This window comes from Carcharodon carcharias, chromosome 16 (assembly GCF_017639515.1).
Source record: "Carcharodon carcharias isolate sCarCar2 chromosome 16, sCarCar2.pri, whole genome shotgun sequence".
Classification (NCBI taxonomy): Eukaryota; Metazoa; Chordata; class Chondrichthyes; order Lamniformes; family Lamnidae; genus Carcharodon; species Carcharodon carcharias.
The window spans coordinates 59,528,685-59,544,288 of record NC_054482.1 but is presented as its reverse complement, the minus strand read 5'-3'; the positions used below and the strand labels follow the sequence as shown (position 1 = coordinate 59,544,288).

Sequence of the window (15,604 nt, the reverse complement as noted above, 5' to 3'; positions counted from 1 at the left end):
ATCCAACCAATTGCTGCCCCATATGTCTACCCTCAATCATCAGCAAAGTGATGGAAGATATCATCAATAGTGCTATCAAGCAGCACTACTCAGAAATAACCTGTTTACTGATGTTCAGTTTGGGTTCTGCCAGGGTTGCTCAGGTCCAGAGCACATTACAACCTCAGTCCAAACTTGCACAAAAGAGCTGAACTCCTGAGGTGAGATGAAGTGACTGCCCCTGACATCAAGACAACATTTGACCGAATGTGGCATCAAGAAACCCTGGCAAAAAATGAAGTCAATGGGAATCAGAGGGAAAACTCTCCACGGGTTGGAGTCATACCTTGAGGTTAATCATCTCAGTCTCGGGACGTTGCTGCAGGAATTCCTCAGGGTAGTGCCCTAGGCCCAACCATCTTCAGCTGCTTCATTAATGACCTTCCCTCTATCATAAGGTCAGAAGAGGGGATGTTTGCTGCTGATTGCGCAATGTTCAATATCATTTGTGACTCCTCAGATACTGAAGCAGTCAATGTCCAAATGCAGCAAGACCTAGACAATCTCCAGGCTTGGGTTGACAAATAGCAAGTAACACTCGTGCCATACAAGTGTTAGGCAAAGACCATTTCCATCAAGACAGAATCTAAATACTTCTCATTGACATTACCATTGCTGAATCTCCCACAATCAACACTTTGCGGGCTCACAATTGACCAGAAACTGAACTGGACCAGGCATATTAATACTGTGGCTACAAGGACAGGTCAGAGGCTGGAAATTCTGCGGCAAGTAACTTACCTCCTGACTCCTCAAAGTTTGTCCATCATCTACAAGGCACAAGTCAGGAGTGTAATGGAATATTCTCCACTTGCCTGGATGAGTGCAGCTCCAGCAAAACTTAAAAAGCTCACTATCATCCAGAACAAAGCAGCCAGTTGATTGGCACCCCATCCACAAACATTCACTCCCTCCAACACCAACACACATTGGCAGCAGTGTGTAACATCTACAAGATGCATTGCAGCAAATTAACAATATTCTTTTGACAGCACCTTCTAACCCACGACCTCTACCACCTTGAAGTTAAGGGTAGCAGATGCATGGGAACACCACTACCTGCAAGTTCCCCTCCAAGCCATACACCATTCTTATTTGGAAATATATCGCCGTTCCTTCACTGTTACTGGGTGAAAATCCTGGAATTCCATTCCTAACAGCACTGTGGGTGTACCTACACCACATGGACTGCAGCAGTTCAAGAAGGTGGCTCACCACTGCTTTCTCAAGGGCAATTAGGGATGGTCAACAATGCTGGCCAAGCCAGTGATGCCCACATTCTGTGAAAGAATAAAAGAAAATTCAGGGGAGATGCTCCTAAACTCCCTGGAAATCACGACAAGTTGGCATTTAGAATTACTGTTGTCAATAAGCCTTTTATTGAATGGTTTTTATTTGCCCTTTGGAATAAAATTAATTAAATCGAGCTTGTTGCTAATGAGAGGAAAAGAGTCTTACAACATGTAGGTGGAAAATGATCATTCTCAACTGGCCCCAGAAAGTAGTTTTCAATAAAACAGAGCAAAAATCCCAGAAGATTTTTTTGGTTGTAGATTAAGAATGTATCAAAGAGTCAGTCATCCATCTCCTTGGGGTACTGGGGCTGTCTTGGCCACAGACTATTCTAAAAAATAAATCTTATGTCATCAATCTTTCTAAAAGAAAGACTTGCAGTTAGATAGCACCTTTCATGAGCTCAGGGCCTCCCAAAGCACTTCATAGCCAATTAATTATTTTTGTTTGAATTGCAGTCATTATTGTAATTCAGAATTATACACTAATATTTTTTGGGTAGATAATTTGCAGGAATTCTCTGATGGCCCACTGTATATTTGGCAGAAGATCATTGGAAACAGTGTACAGTAAAGTTTAGGCCATGAGATTTTTGCTGAGTTTTGGTTGAAGATACAGCTTAAGTACATACGAACATACAATACAGGAGCAGAGGAAGATCATTCAGTTCCTCGAGCCTGCTCTGCCATTCAATAAGATTATGGTTGACCTGTTTGTGTTTTGAATTCTACATTCCCATCTACCCCTGATAACCTTTGATTCCCTTGCCTAACAAGAACCTATCTACCTCCACCTTAAAAATATTCAATGAACAGCCTCCACTGCTTTTTGAGGCAGAGAGTTCCAAAGTTACACAATCCTCTGAGAGAAAATATTTCTCCTCATCTCTGACCTAAAAGGGCAAGCCCTAATTTTAAAACTGCCTCCTAGTTCTAGACTCATCCACAAGAGGGAACATCCTTTCCACATCCACCTTGTCAAGACTGTTCAGGATCTTACATACTTCAATCAAGTTTGGAACAATTCTTACAGAAATTCCAGGTGTTCACCTCTAATATAAATGAAGCATTGTTATAAACCAATGTCGTATTGCACTATGTAATTATTTGTTATGGCATATCACAGATGAATATTCAGAGGCATTTTGTAGTTAAGCTTGAGGTGGCATGCTTGTAAGAACATAGAAAAAGAAGTAGGCCATCTGGCCTCTCAAGCCTGTTCTACCATTCAGTGAGATCATGGGAGAATGTCAGGTTTGAAATTAAAAAATGACAAGCATCAGCATTTGTAGAAGTAAGTTTCAAACTTCTGACACACTAGGCATGCAGATGTGTTTTCTAGCTTTACTTGTGAATGACCTGACTCTAATTTTTTGATTATGTCCCCTTGTCAAAGATTTTCAAACCAGCAGAAATAGTTTCTCTCTATGTACCTTATCAGATCCTCTTAATAACTTGAAAACTTTGGTCAAATCAACCACTAATCTTCTAAATTTCAGGGAATATAATCCTAGTTTATCTAACCTCCCCTTGTAATTTAACCCTTCATGTTCAGGTATCATTCTGGTAAATCTATGCTGACTCCCTTCAATGCCAAAAAACCCTCCTAATGTGTGGTGCCTAGAACTGAACACAGTACTCCAAGTGTGGTCTACCCAGGGCTTTTTATTGTTGCAGAATAACTTCTACCCCCCTTGTATTCTAGTTCTCTGGATGTAGAGGCTAAATTTGATAGCTCCTGAAAACAGGTACAGGGGTTGTGATGTACGAATAACCAGCACCTGTTAATGCCAACTTCATGCTGCCTGCTGTTTTAAATTACTTCACTTTCTAGCCAGCATTAACTATGCTGTTGATTGGCTGGGCACTTGATTAGGAGGCCAACATTACGAATATTGTGAGTGCTTAGCACCAGTTAAAGTTAGCCTGCACCTCATAAAGGGAAGGTGCGTTGTAGCTGGTAATAGCTGCTAGCAGTTATGCAGGAAGTAAATTCAACCTGTGAAAAATGGCACAACATGACTGGGTTTATCATTTAAGATTGTGATGAGGGGAAACTTATTCGCTTAGAGGGTTGTGAATCTTTAGAATTCTCTACCCCTGAATGATGTAGAAGATCAGTCATTGAGTATATTCAAGTCTGAGATGGATAGATATTTAGACCATGGGGGAATATGGGGATTAGGTGGGAAAATGAAGTTGAGGTCAAAGATTAGCCATAATTTTACTGAGTGGCAGAGCATGCTTGAGGGGTTGAATAGTCCACTCCTGCTTGGAGGTTGCACTGGAGGCCTTGATGGAGGAGATGAAAAGGAAGGAGATGTCCTGCAATAGCTGCAGCACTGCAAGAAGCTCAATGACCTCATGAGTGTTTAAAGTCAATGAATCCATCTTCAAATGCCATAGGGCTTGGCCTAAATAGCCAAGTGGTTATGGTACTGGGTTTGTAAACCCAAGATCAAGAGTTCAAATCTCACAATGGCAAACTATGAAACAATGTAACTTCATCTGAACAGGAACAGATGGAAACAGGTTTGTACTCGAAAGAGTTACTGGGCTTGTAACCCCAAGATCAAGAGTTCAAATGCCATAGGCTACCAACTGATTGACTAGCCTTAGACACAGCTCAATTCAGCATATTTCCATCACTCACCTGCTGACAATCTTTATCAATCTGCTGACAATCTTTATCAATCAGGACTTCATAGCTGCTTCATATAATGCTTTGCCACACCCTCATGCAGTTAGCACAGCTTCAAGACTCGCACCCATATCTTGCATATATTGCCAACTACTCAACCATGAAAGCTATATCACACAAACAGATTGCACAACACTCACTGACACACTTGCTCTCTTTTGCAGGACAAGGTGGCACAGAACCCAGCAACCCAGTAGCCACATTTTGGTTTGCTGTGATGTGTCAAATGCAACTGGCACAGCAAACTGCCACAGAATGAAGGCATTGTAACTGCTGCCAAGATACCCAACATTTAGCTCCACAATTCTTTGCCTATGGTCATAGAGCAGCTAGATATTGAGGGAGTAGAATTGCTTTTGGTTCGAAATAGTAAAGAGCTAATGTGTGGCATTTGTAAAATGAAGCATCTGCACTCAATGACACTCTACCATTGGGAAGCCTGCAATCCTAGTGAAGCCATGTACTCACTCTCCCTACTTCTCTCCAACGGAATTGAATATGGTTAGTGCTCAATGATTAGCGAGCATCAGTGACCACCCTTGTACAACTGTGGGAATGGCAAACTGCGTGCTGTTGCATGTATCTCCAGCTTGGAAGGAACCAGACACTTAAAAATTCATCATCACAGTTGCCTTGCATACACTGGTCTTTGCCTTGCTTTGAGGTTGGAGTTGTGGCCTTAGCATGTGGCAGATCTCAGTGAGGACATCCTTTTTGAAGCATGGGCATTGCACATTGTTCCTCACCGATGTTCAGGTAAGGGAATTGCCTCCTGATCACCCTGGGCATTATGGCCTCCTGCTGAAAGGCTTTCTCCCACTCCTCCTCCCTCTTCCAGTAGCTTGTGCTGCTCTGGCAGCCCTTTGTTCATTTTCCAATTATTGTTTATTTCAAGGGAAGTTAATCTGGGAACAAATGGCTGTGCTGAAGCCTTGAAGCCAGCAAAAACTCAATCGACACCTGCCTTCCCCTTCCCTGTAAAGGTTTGGAAAGTTAAACAAATACAAAAAGCATTGCAGAATTGAAGCAACAGGCAGAAGAATTCAACCAGCAGCTAACCTGAAAGTAGTTTCTCATTTCTTTAAATAGCATTAGTAGTGTTTCTCCCTGTTGTTGCTGAACATGTGTTCAGCTTGCAAAGTGAAGAGAGGGAGTTAGCTGGAGAGTTGAGCTCCAAAATAGTATCGCTGGTGTAAAATCAGAGTTGCACGCTGATTGACATCATGATCTGTCAACTCTGCATATTTCCGGTGGCCATTAACTGTGTGGGCGTTAACGGTCTACCAATATGACATTCAGCATGACTCACCCCAAAAGACAATTACTGTACCCAAACAATGTTGTGCTACTGATCCCAATTTTATACCAATAAAGTCCATTCCACTCCATGCATTCTTATGATGGCTGAGAAGGTAACAATGTGAAGGACAAATAGTCAATAAAATCTGAAAGATAAAGATAAGCTGAAACAACTTTTTGCCAATTTCCTCAGTTACCTCCAGTGTAACTTCCTTTGCTGATACAGGCCACTTATGTTCGTATTTTTCTTTTGCAGCATGTTCTATATTCGTGGCACCTGTTGAAGTTTCATCAGATCCTTCTTGACCATGTTTTCCTACCAAATGCTGAACAGACTTCACCATATTTTTCAGGTCTTCTGGATAAGGGGTAGGATAGCGCTTTAGATTTATTTCAACCTGAAATTAAAACAAAATACAACAAATAGATGTAATTGTCTTTGAATTTCTTTACTCTATAACGTGACAGATGATCACCGCAGCCACAAATCCAACAATGACTGTCAACTATCTTCACTGCACATTCTCTAGCCGACAGCAATCATAAGATGTTAGAATTTCATGTTCAGTTTGAAAAGGAGAAGCGTGAGTCTAAGACTAGATTTCTAATGCTGAATAAAGGTAATTATAAAAGTAGGAAAGCAGACCTGGCTAAAGTGAATTGGGAAACTAAGTTAAACAATAAGACAAGATGCAGTGGCAGACTTTTAAGGAGATATTCAATAACTCTCAACAAAGATTTATCCCAGTGAGAAATAAAGACTCTTTGAGAAGGATGCTTCATCCATGGCTGAATAATGAAGTTAAGGATAGTGCGAACATGCAAACATACAAATTAGGAGCAGCAGTGGGCCACTTGGCTCTTCGAGCCTTCCCTGCCATTCAAAAGATCATGGCTGATCTGATTGTGACCTCGACTCCACATTCCCACCTACCCCAATAACCTTTCACTCCCTTGCTTATCAAGAACCTATCTACCTCTGCCTTAAAAATATACAAAGGCTCTGCTTCCACCGCCTTTTGAGGAAGACAGTTCCAAAGACACAGCCATTCGAAGAAAACATTTCTCCTAATCTCTGTCCTAAATGGACGACCCCTAACTTTTAAAAAGTGGCCCCTAGTACTAGATTCTCCCACAAGAGGAAACATCATCTCCACATCAACCCTGTCAAGACCCCTCAGAATCTCATATGTTTCAATCAAGTCACCTCTTACTCTTCTAAACTCCAGCAGACTCAAGCGTAGCCTGTCCAACCTTTCCTCATAAGACAACCTGCCTAATCCAGATATTAATTTAATGAACCTTCTCTGAACTGATTTCAATGCATTTACATCCTTCCTTAAATAATGAGACTAATACTGCACACAGTACTCCAGACGTGGTCTCATCAATGCCCTGTATAACTGAAGGATAACCTCACTACTTTTGCATTAAATTCTCCTTGCAATAAATGATAACATTGTACTAGCTTTCCTAATGGCAAACATTGTAAAAATCTGCAAATAATAGTGGTAGGTCAGAAGATTGGTTAAATTTTAAGAACCAGCAAAGAATGGCTAAAAATAAATAAACAGGGAGAAAGAAGTAAAAAATAAAAACAAAAAAACTGCGGATGCTGGAAATCCAAAACAAAAACAGAATTACCTGGAAAAACTCAGCAGGTCTGGCAGCATCGGCGGAGAAGAAAAGAGTTGACGTTTCGAGTCCTCATGACCCTTCGACAGAACTTGAGTTTAAGTCCAAGAAAGAGTTGAAATATAAGCTGGTTTAAGGTGTGTGTGTGGGGGGCGGAGAGATAGAGAGAGAGAGAGAGGTGGGGGTGTGGTTGTAGGGACAAACAAGCAGCGATAGAAGCAGATCATCAAAAGATGTCAACGACAATAGTACAATAGAACACATAGGTGTTAAAGTTAAAGTTGGTGATATTATCTAAACGAATGTGCTAATTAAGAATGGAGGGTAGGGCACTCAAGGTATAGCTCTAGTGGGGTTTTTTTTTTAAATTTTTTTTTAATTTTTTTTATACAATGGAAATAGGTGGGAAAAGGAAAATCTTTATAATTTATTGGAAAAAAAAGGAAGGGGGAAACAGAAAGGGGGTGGGGATGGGGGAGGGAGCTCACAACCTAAAGTTGTTGAATTCAATATTCAGTCCGGAAGGCTGTAAAGTCCCTAGTCGGAAGATGAGGTGTTGTTCCTCCGGTTTACGTTGGGCTTCACTGGAACAATGCAGCAAGCCAAGGACAGACATGTGGGCAAGAGAGCAGGGTGGAGTGTTAAAATGGCAAGCGACAGGGAGGTTTGGGTCATTCTTGCGGACGGACCGCAGGTGTTCTGCAAAGCGGTCGCCCAGTTTACTTTTGGTCTCTCCAATGTAGAGGGGACCACATTGGGAGCAACGAATGCAGTAGACTAAGTTGGGGGAAATGCAAGTGAAATGCTGCTTCACTTGAAAGGAGTGTTTGGGTCCTTGGACGGTGAGGAGAGAGGAAGTGAAGGGGCAGGTGTTGCATCTTTTGCGTGGGCATGGGGTGGTGCCATAGGAGGGGGTTGAGGAGTAGGGGGTGATGGAGGAGTGGACCAGGGTGTCCAGGAGGGAGCGATCCCTACGGAATGCCGATACGGGGGGTGAAGGGAAGATGTGTTTGGTGGTGGCATCATGCTGGAGTTGGCGGAAATGGCGGAGGATGATCCTTTGAATGCGGAGGCTGGTGGGGTGATAAGTGAGGACAAGGGGGACCCTATCATGTTTCTGGGAGGGAGGAGAAGGCGTGAGGGCGGATGCGCGGGAGATGATCCAGACACGGTTGAGGGCCCTGTCAACGACCGTGGGTGGAAAACCTCGGTTAAGGAAGAAGGACGACATGTCAGAGGAACTGCTTTTGAATGTAGCGTCATCAGAACAGATGCGACGGAGGCGAAGGAACTGAGAGAATGGGATGGAGTCCTTACAGGAAGCGGGATGTGAGGAGCTGTAGTTGAGATAGCTGTGGGTGTCGGTGGGTTTGTAATGGATATTGGTGGACAGTCTATCACCAGAGATTGAGACAGAGAGGTCAAGGAAGGGAAGGGAAGTGTCAGAGATGGACCACGTGAAAATGATGTAGGGGTGGAGATTGGAAGCAAAATTAATAAATTTTTCCAAGTCCCGACGAGAGCATGAAGCAGCACCGAAGTAATCATCGATGTACCGGAGAAAGAGTTGTGGAAGGGGGCCGGAGTAGGACTGCAACAAGGAATGTTCCACATACCCCATAAAGAGACAGGCATAGCTGGGGCCCATGTGGGTACCCATAGCCACACCTTTTATTTGGAGGAAGTGAGGGGAGTTGAAGGAGAAATTGTTCAGCGTGAGAACAAGTTCAGCCAGATGGAGGAGAGTAGTTGTGGATGGGGATTGTTCGGGCCTCTGTTTGAGGAAGAAGCTAAGGGCCCTCAGACCATCCTGGTGGGGGATGGAGGTGTAGAGGGATTGGACGTCCATGGTGAAGAGGAAGCGGTTGGGGCCAGGGAACTGGAAATTGTTGATGTGACGTAAGGTGTCAGAGGAATCACGGATGTAGGTGGGAAGGGACTGGACAAGGGGAGAGAGAAGGGAGTCAAGATAACGAGAAATGAGTTCTGTGGGGCAGGAGCAAGCTGAGACGATTGGTCTACAGGGGCAGTTCTGTTTGTGGATTTTGGGTAGGAGATAGAAGCGGGCCGTCTGAGGTTGGGCGACTATCGGGTTGGAAGCTGTGGGAGGGAGATCCCCAGAGGAGATGAGGTCAGTGACAGTCCTGGAAACAATGGCTTGATGTTCAGTGGTGGGGTCATGGTCCAGGGAGAGGTAGGAGGAAGTGTCTGCGAGTTGACGCTCAGCCTCCGCGAGGTAGAGGTCAGTGCGCCAGACAACAACAGCACCACCCTTGTCAGCGGGTTTGATGACAATTTTCACGTGGTCCATCTCTGACACTTCCCTTCCCTTCCTTGACCTCTCTGTCTCAATCTCTGGTGATAGACTGTCCACCAATATCCATTACAAACCCACCGACTCCCACAGCTATCTCGACTACAGCTCCTCACACCCCGCTTCCTGTAAGGACTCCATCCCATTCTCTCAGTTCCTTCGCCTCCGTCGCATTTGTTCCGATGGTGCTACATTCAAAAACAGTTCCTCTGACATGTCCTCCTTCTTCCTTAACCGAGGTTTTCCACCCACGGTCGTTGACAGGGCCCTCAACCGTGTCCGGCCCATCTCCCGCGCATCCGCCCTCATGCCTTCTCCTCCCTCCCAGAAACATGATAGGGTCCCCCTTGTCCTCACTTATCACCCCACCAGCCTCCGCATGCAAAGGATCATCCTCCGCCATTTCCGCCAACTCCAGCATGATGCCACCACCAAACACATGTTCCCTTCACCCCCCTTATCGGCATTCCATAGGGATCGCTCCCTCCTGGACACCCTGGTCCACTCCTCCATCACCCCCTACTCCTCAACCCCCTCCTATGGCACCACCCCATGCCCACGCAAAAGATGCAACACCTGCTCCATCACTTCCTCTCTCCTCACCGTCCAAGGGCCCAAACACTCCTTTCAAGTGAAGCAGCATTTCACTTGCATTTCCCCCAACTTAATCTACTGAATTCGTTGCTCCCAATGTGGTCTCCTCTACGTTGGAGAGACCAAACGAAAACTGGGCGACCGCTTTGCAGAACACCTGCGGTCTGTCCGCAAGAATGACCCAAACCTCCCGGTCGCTTGCCATTTTAACACTCCACCCTGCTCTCTTGCCCACATGTCTGTCCTTGGCTTGCTGCATTGTTCCAGTGAAGCCCAACGTAAACTGGAGGAACAACACCTCATCTTCCGACTAGGGACTTTACAGCCTTCCGGACTGAATATTGAATTCAACAACTTTAGGTTGTGAGCTCCCTCCCCCATCCCCACCCCCTTTCTGTTTCCCCCTTCCTTTTTTTTCCAATAAATTATAAAGATTTTCCTTTTCCCACCTATTTCCATTGTATAAAAAAAAATTAAAAAAAAAATAAAAAACCCCACTAGAGCTATACCTTGAGTGCCCTACCATCCATTCTTAATTAGCACATTCGTTTAGATAATATCACCAACTTTAACTTTAACACCTATGTGTTCTATTGTACTATTGTCATTGACATCTTTTGATGATCTGCTTCTATCGCTGCTTGTTTGTCCCTACAACCACACCCCCACCTCTCTCTCTCTCTCTATCTCTCCGCCCCCCACACACAAACCTTAAACCAGCTTATATTTCAACTGTTTCTTGGACTCAAACTCAAGTTCTGTCGAAGGGTCATGAGGACTCGAAACGTCAACTCTTTTCTTCTCCGCCGATGCTGCCAGACCTGCTGAGTTTTTCCAGGTAATTCTGTTTTTGTTAGGGAGAAAGAAGTGTATGAGACACTGTTAGCTAGTAATATAAAAGCAGATAGTAAAAATTTCTACAAGTATTTAAATCGGAAAAGAGTAACTAAAGCTAGTGTTGGTCCTCTTGAGAGTGAGTCTGGGAAATTGACAATGGATAGCAAGGAAATGGCAGAGGCATTGAACAGGTTTTTTGTGTCTGTCTTCACTGTAGAAGACTTAGAAAACTTACCAAAAATACTTGAAAATCAAGAGGTGAATGGGAGGGAGGATCTTAAAACAATCACCATCACTAGGGAAAAGGTGCTGGGAAAACTATTAGGCCTAAAGGCTGTTAAGTCCCCAGGCCACATAGCCTGCATTCTAGGGTCTTAAAAGAAGTGGCTGCCAAGAGAAAAGGTGCATTGGCTACAATCTTGCAAAATTCCTTAGGTTCTGTAAGGGTCCCAGTGGACTGGAAAATAGCTAATGTAACACCTTTATTCAAGAAAGGAGGGAGACTGAAGGCAGGTAACTACAGGCCAGTGAGCACAACATCTGTCATAGGGAAATTGCTAGAATCCATTATCAAGGTGGTTATAGCAGGAAACTTAGAAAGTCATAATTTGATCAGACAGTGTCAACATGGGTTTGTGAAAGGGAAATTGTGTTTAACTAATTTATTCGAGTTTTTTGAGGGAGTAAAATGCAAGGTAGATGTGTTGTACCTGGATTTCCAGAAGGCATTTGATATGGTGCCACATCAAAGATTCCACACAAATAAGAGCTCATGGTGTAGAGGTTAACACATGTGGATGAAGGGCTGGTTAGCTAACAGGAAGTAGAGAATAGGGTTAAATGGGTCTTTGTCAGGTTGGCGAGCTGTAACTGGTGGAGTGCCACAGGGATCAGTGCTGGGGCCTCAACTATTTACAATCTACATCAATGATTTGGATGAAGGGACCGAATGTATAGTAGCTAAATTTGCAGGTGACACCAAGATAGGTAGGAAAGTAAGTTGTCAAGAGGAGCTCGAAGGTCTGCAAAGGGATATATATGGATAGCTTAAGTGAGTGGGCAAAAAATTGGCAGATGACGTATAGTGTGAGAAAATATGAACTTGTTCACTGGCAGGAAGAATAGAAAAGCAGTATACTATTTAGATGGAGAGAGACTGCAGAACTCGGTGGTACAGAGGGATCAGGATGTCCTGGTGTATGAATCATGAAAGGTTAGAATGCAGGTACAGCACGTGATGAGGAAGGTGAATGGAATATCGGAATTTATTGCAAGGAAAATGGAATATAAAAATAAGGAAGTTTTACTGCAGCTGTACAGGGTATTGGTGAGATGACATCTGGAGTATTGTGTAGAGTTTTGGTCTCCTTATTTGAAAAAAAGATATAATTTTGTTAGAAGCAGTTCAGAGGAGGTTCGCTCATCACATTCCTGGGATGAGGAGCTTATCTTATGAAGAAATGTTGAAAAGGTTGGACCTATACACATTGGATTTTAGAAGAATAAGTGGTTATCTTATTGAAACATATAAGATTCTGAGGGGATTTGATAGGGTAAATACCAGGAGGATGTGGGAGAGACTAGAACTGGGGACATAGTTTAAGAATAAGAGGTTTAAGACAGAGATGAGAATTTTTTTCTCTCAAAGGTCGTTAGTATGTGGAATTCTCTTCCCCAGAAAGCAGTGGAGGCTGGGTCATTGAACTTATTAAAGGCGGAGTTAGATTTTTGAAAGTTAAGGAGTCAAGGGTTATGGGGGCAGATGACGAAGTGGAGTTGAGACCACAACCAGATCAGCCATGATTTATTGAATACAGAGCAGGCACAAAAGGATAAATGGCCTACTCCTGTTCCTAAGTCTTATGTTCCAATGTAATTCCATCAGAACTCAAAAACGTTGGCAAATCCCACATTCCAAAAAAAGGATTTGATAAAGAACAAACATATAACTGCCACTGTACAATTATAGTTCAACATCTTGACCGAGAAGTGCAATGGCTATTGTTTTAATCCCCATGGAGACCAATAATTTTTAAAAATATGTTTCAATTTCCAATGATTGACTGGAAGGATCACACAAGATTTCGAATGTTAAAACTCTTACTGCAATAAACAAACTAAAAGCAACACTGTCTAAGTACTATTCAGACGGGAACTTATGCTCTTAACTATAGAAAAGATCCCCCATTTAACTTTTAAACGGGCCTAAAATCCCCTCTTATGTTTATAATTTTATTCTGTCCGTTAAATGAACACTTCATTCTCCAGGAACCAGTGCAAAGCTATTCTCAGCTTCCGATGGTTTGCTTCCTTTTCCTTTTCTAGCCAGATAACTTCTAACCCCTGAAGTGACTTTTGCAAGAAGAAGTGGTGGGCAATGTCAAATCAAGAAAATTTGAGCTCAAGTGGTTTCACAGGTGAACATTGTCACTGTATTAGCAGCAAATATAGTCACTCTCGCTAAATAATGTATACTGTTGTCATTATATAGACTTTTGGCCCCCAACCCCTCCATACTAGAGTTAAGCTGCACGCAGTCCGACCACAAGTGATTCTGGACGGAGAAGTGACTGAGGCTTCGTGCAAGCATTCTCCCTCGCACGTGGAGCTTTCATCCATCACGCTCATCCAATGTCCCAAGCACTTTCAAAGCTGCCAGCTGGGTTTCTCTTTCAGTTATCCAGTTGAGCTGACCTGCATCTTTGCCCACCCACCCATTGATTGCAGCCCCATGCAGGACCTGTGCCCATCCAGCATGAGACTCTGCTCACTTTCAATTTAGCAAGGATGGCAGTGTCAGATTTCTGATGAGCTCCCCACCATTTCCCCTCCTCAAGTCACCCATGTCTTTTCCCCCATAATAATAGACCCCTCTGGCATAACCTTTGACCTCCCCACCATTACCTTCCAGCCCGAACCCTTCACATTCCAGGATGTCCAGGTGAAAATGCATGTTCCCTACCTTCCGGAGAACCCCACCCCTGTCCACATTGAACTCCCCAACCTCCTCCTTCCAACCCCAGGCTCTGTGTTTGCCTCCATGTCTCCGCCAGTCCTCCTCACTGCCCCTTCTACGATTACTGGTGCATCCTCACCCTCCCACCCTACCGGCTCCCTCTCCCCCGTCACTCTAACCATCCCCCCTACCATTTCATCCCCCTCAGTGTGCTCCCCAGGAGGCAATCATCGAATCCACAAACACCTCCCTTGCATATTCACCTGGACATTCCAACCCCCACCTTATACCTTACTCCCCCTTTAATCCTTCCTCCGCCCTCACTCCTTCCTCCCCCGAAACTCCCTCCTCCCCCCGGACATCTTCCCTCCTCGGAACTCCCTCCCTTACAACTATCCCCCCACTTGCACCATTTTCCCACGTTACAACTTCCCTCCCATCCCTCCCATCTTCACCTCTCCCGACACCTCCTTGATACCCTCGTCCCTCCTCCTATCTTCACCCCGACACTTTTGCCCCCCTTGCATCTTTAGCCCCCTTGACACCTTCGCCCCCCCCCACCGCCAGTCTTTACCCCACCCCCTCAAGACCTTTCTCTCCCACTCACACCTAAATCTTCCTCTTCCCCACATCCGCCCCACATTCACCCTAACCTTACCAGCCCATGGCAAAGTCCATAAAGTTTAGAAGTAGGGCCGAAACATTGGTGAGGTCCATGAAGATCTGAAGCCTCAGCGAAGAAGCTGTTGCAAGGAAACCTCCCACCTTCCCAGAGCTGCTTCGCAGCAGAGCCATGTGCATGAGGATCCACCCAGCATGCAATGCATGTGCCCCTCCAGGTTCAGTAGCTGTAGGCTTCCAGCATCATCTTCTCTTCGGATGTCCACAATCTGAGCAAGACCATAAAGTTAAGCCCTAACTTCTGCACTTCATGCTTGTCCAGATGTGTTCTGGACCAGAGTGTTTACCCGCTGGTGTATAAGAGAATCAGGCGTGGGGGGAGCAGTTCCGGTCAGGCCTTCATTTGCATCTCATTAGCAGGATGCAAATCGGTTTCATGCCGTTCTCTAGCGGGGTTCCCGATCCACCATGGTGAGCAACTTCGGAAGATCCTGTTCATAATTCATGCCGGCATGAAACTGATTTTTGGGCCTCCCGCCGAATTCTATCCCCGCTCCCCCCTCACCTGCCATTGATCCCACCGGCGGGGGCATGGGAGAATTCCGGTCTAGCAGTCTATCCACTGTCAGTACAGCTGCTCTGGTCATTGCTTACAGTTGTGAATATCTCACACACCTTCTTCTCAGTAAGACAACATGGGCCCCTTTAACCTTTAATAACCAAGCCACCCAAGCTTGTTGTCATGCAGAATTCAGAACAGGTCACATGACCCCCTTCATTTTACCCCAAATTAAAGAAACAGTTTCAAAACATGACAATCTTACAAACTTCATATTTGTAACACACCGCCATAACATGTTAAATGATAAATGGGCACCAGTCTATGTATTAATTGCTTCATTATTTTTAGGGAAATTATCAACATTTATAATACAAAGTTTGTCTTTTTAACAATTTAATTAAACAACGTTTTTTGCAGGAAGTATCAATGTAAATAATTCTGCACAATTTTGCATGAAAACATTTTTATTTGAGAAGTCACCAGATTATTTTAAAAGAACCCTATCAGAACTACCAAATAATACCAAGCATCCACAGAGGAAACATTTTATCATCTGGTATACATTTAACAGTCTTCAAGGCAATTGGTAAGAGTTTGGAAGAAGTGCTGGGCATTAATGGGTTGGCCACCGCTGAGGCTATGGCTAGCATAGGGTTTCAAATGTTTAGCTTACGGTAGCATTTATTTTTGCATTATGGCCATACAGACACTAAGATGGTCAGTAAAATTGAGAAGGTAAGAAATGGTACTGTCA

At 44.1% G+C, this 15,604-nt stretch overlaps 1 protein-coding gene across 2 annotated transcripts in view; it reads right to left on the bottom strand.

The window, feature by feature from the left end:
- The window catches only part of lrrc7 (leucine rich repeat containing 7), a 331,680-nt gene that overhangs the window by 102,088 nt on the left and 213,988 nt on the right, over positions 1-15,604 (bottom strand). For both annotated transcript variants that reach the window (XM_041208419.1, XM_041208420.1), the window contains exon 15: positions 5,529-5,729. In XM_041208419.1, the coding sequence (XP_041064353.1) occupies positions 5,529-5,729 (201 nt within the window). The remainder of the gene's footprint in view (positions 1-5,528; positions 5,730-15,604) is intronic.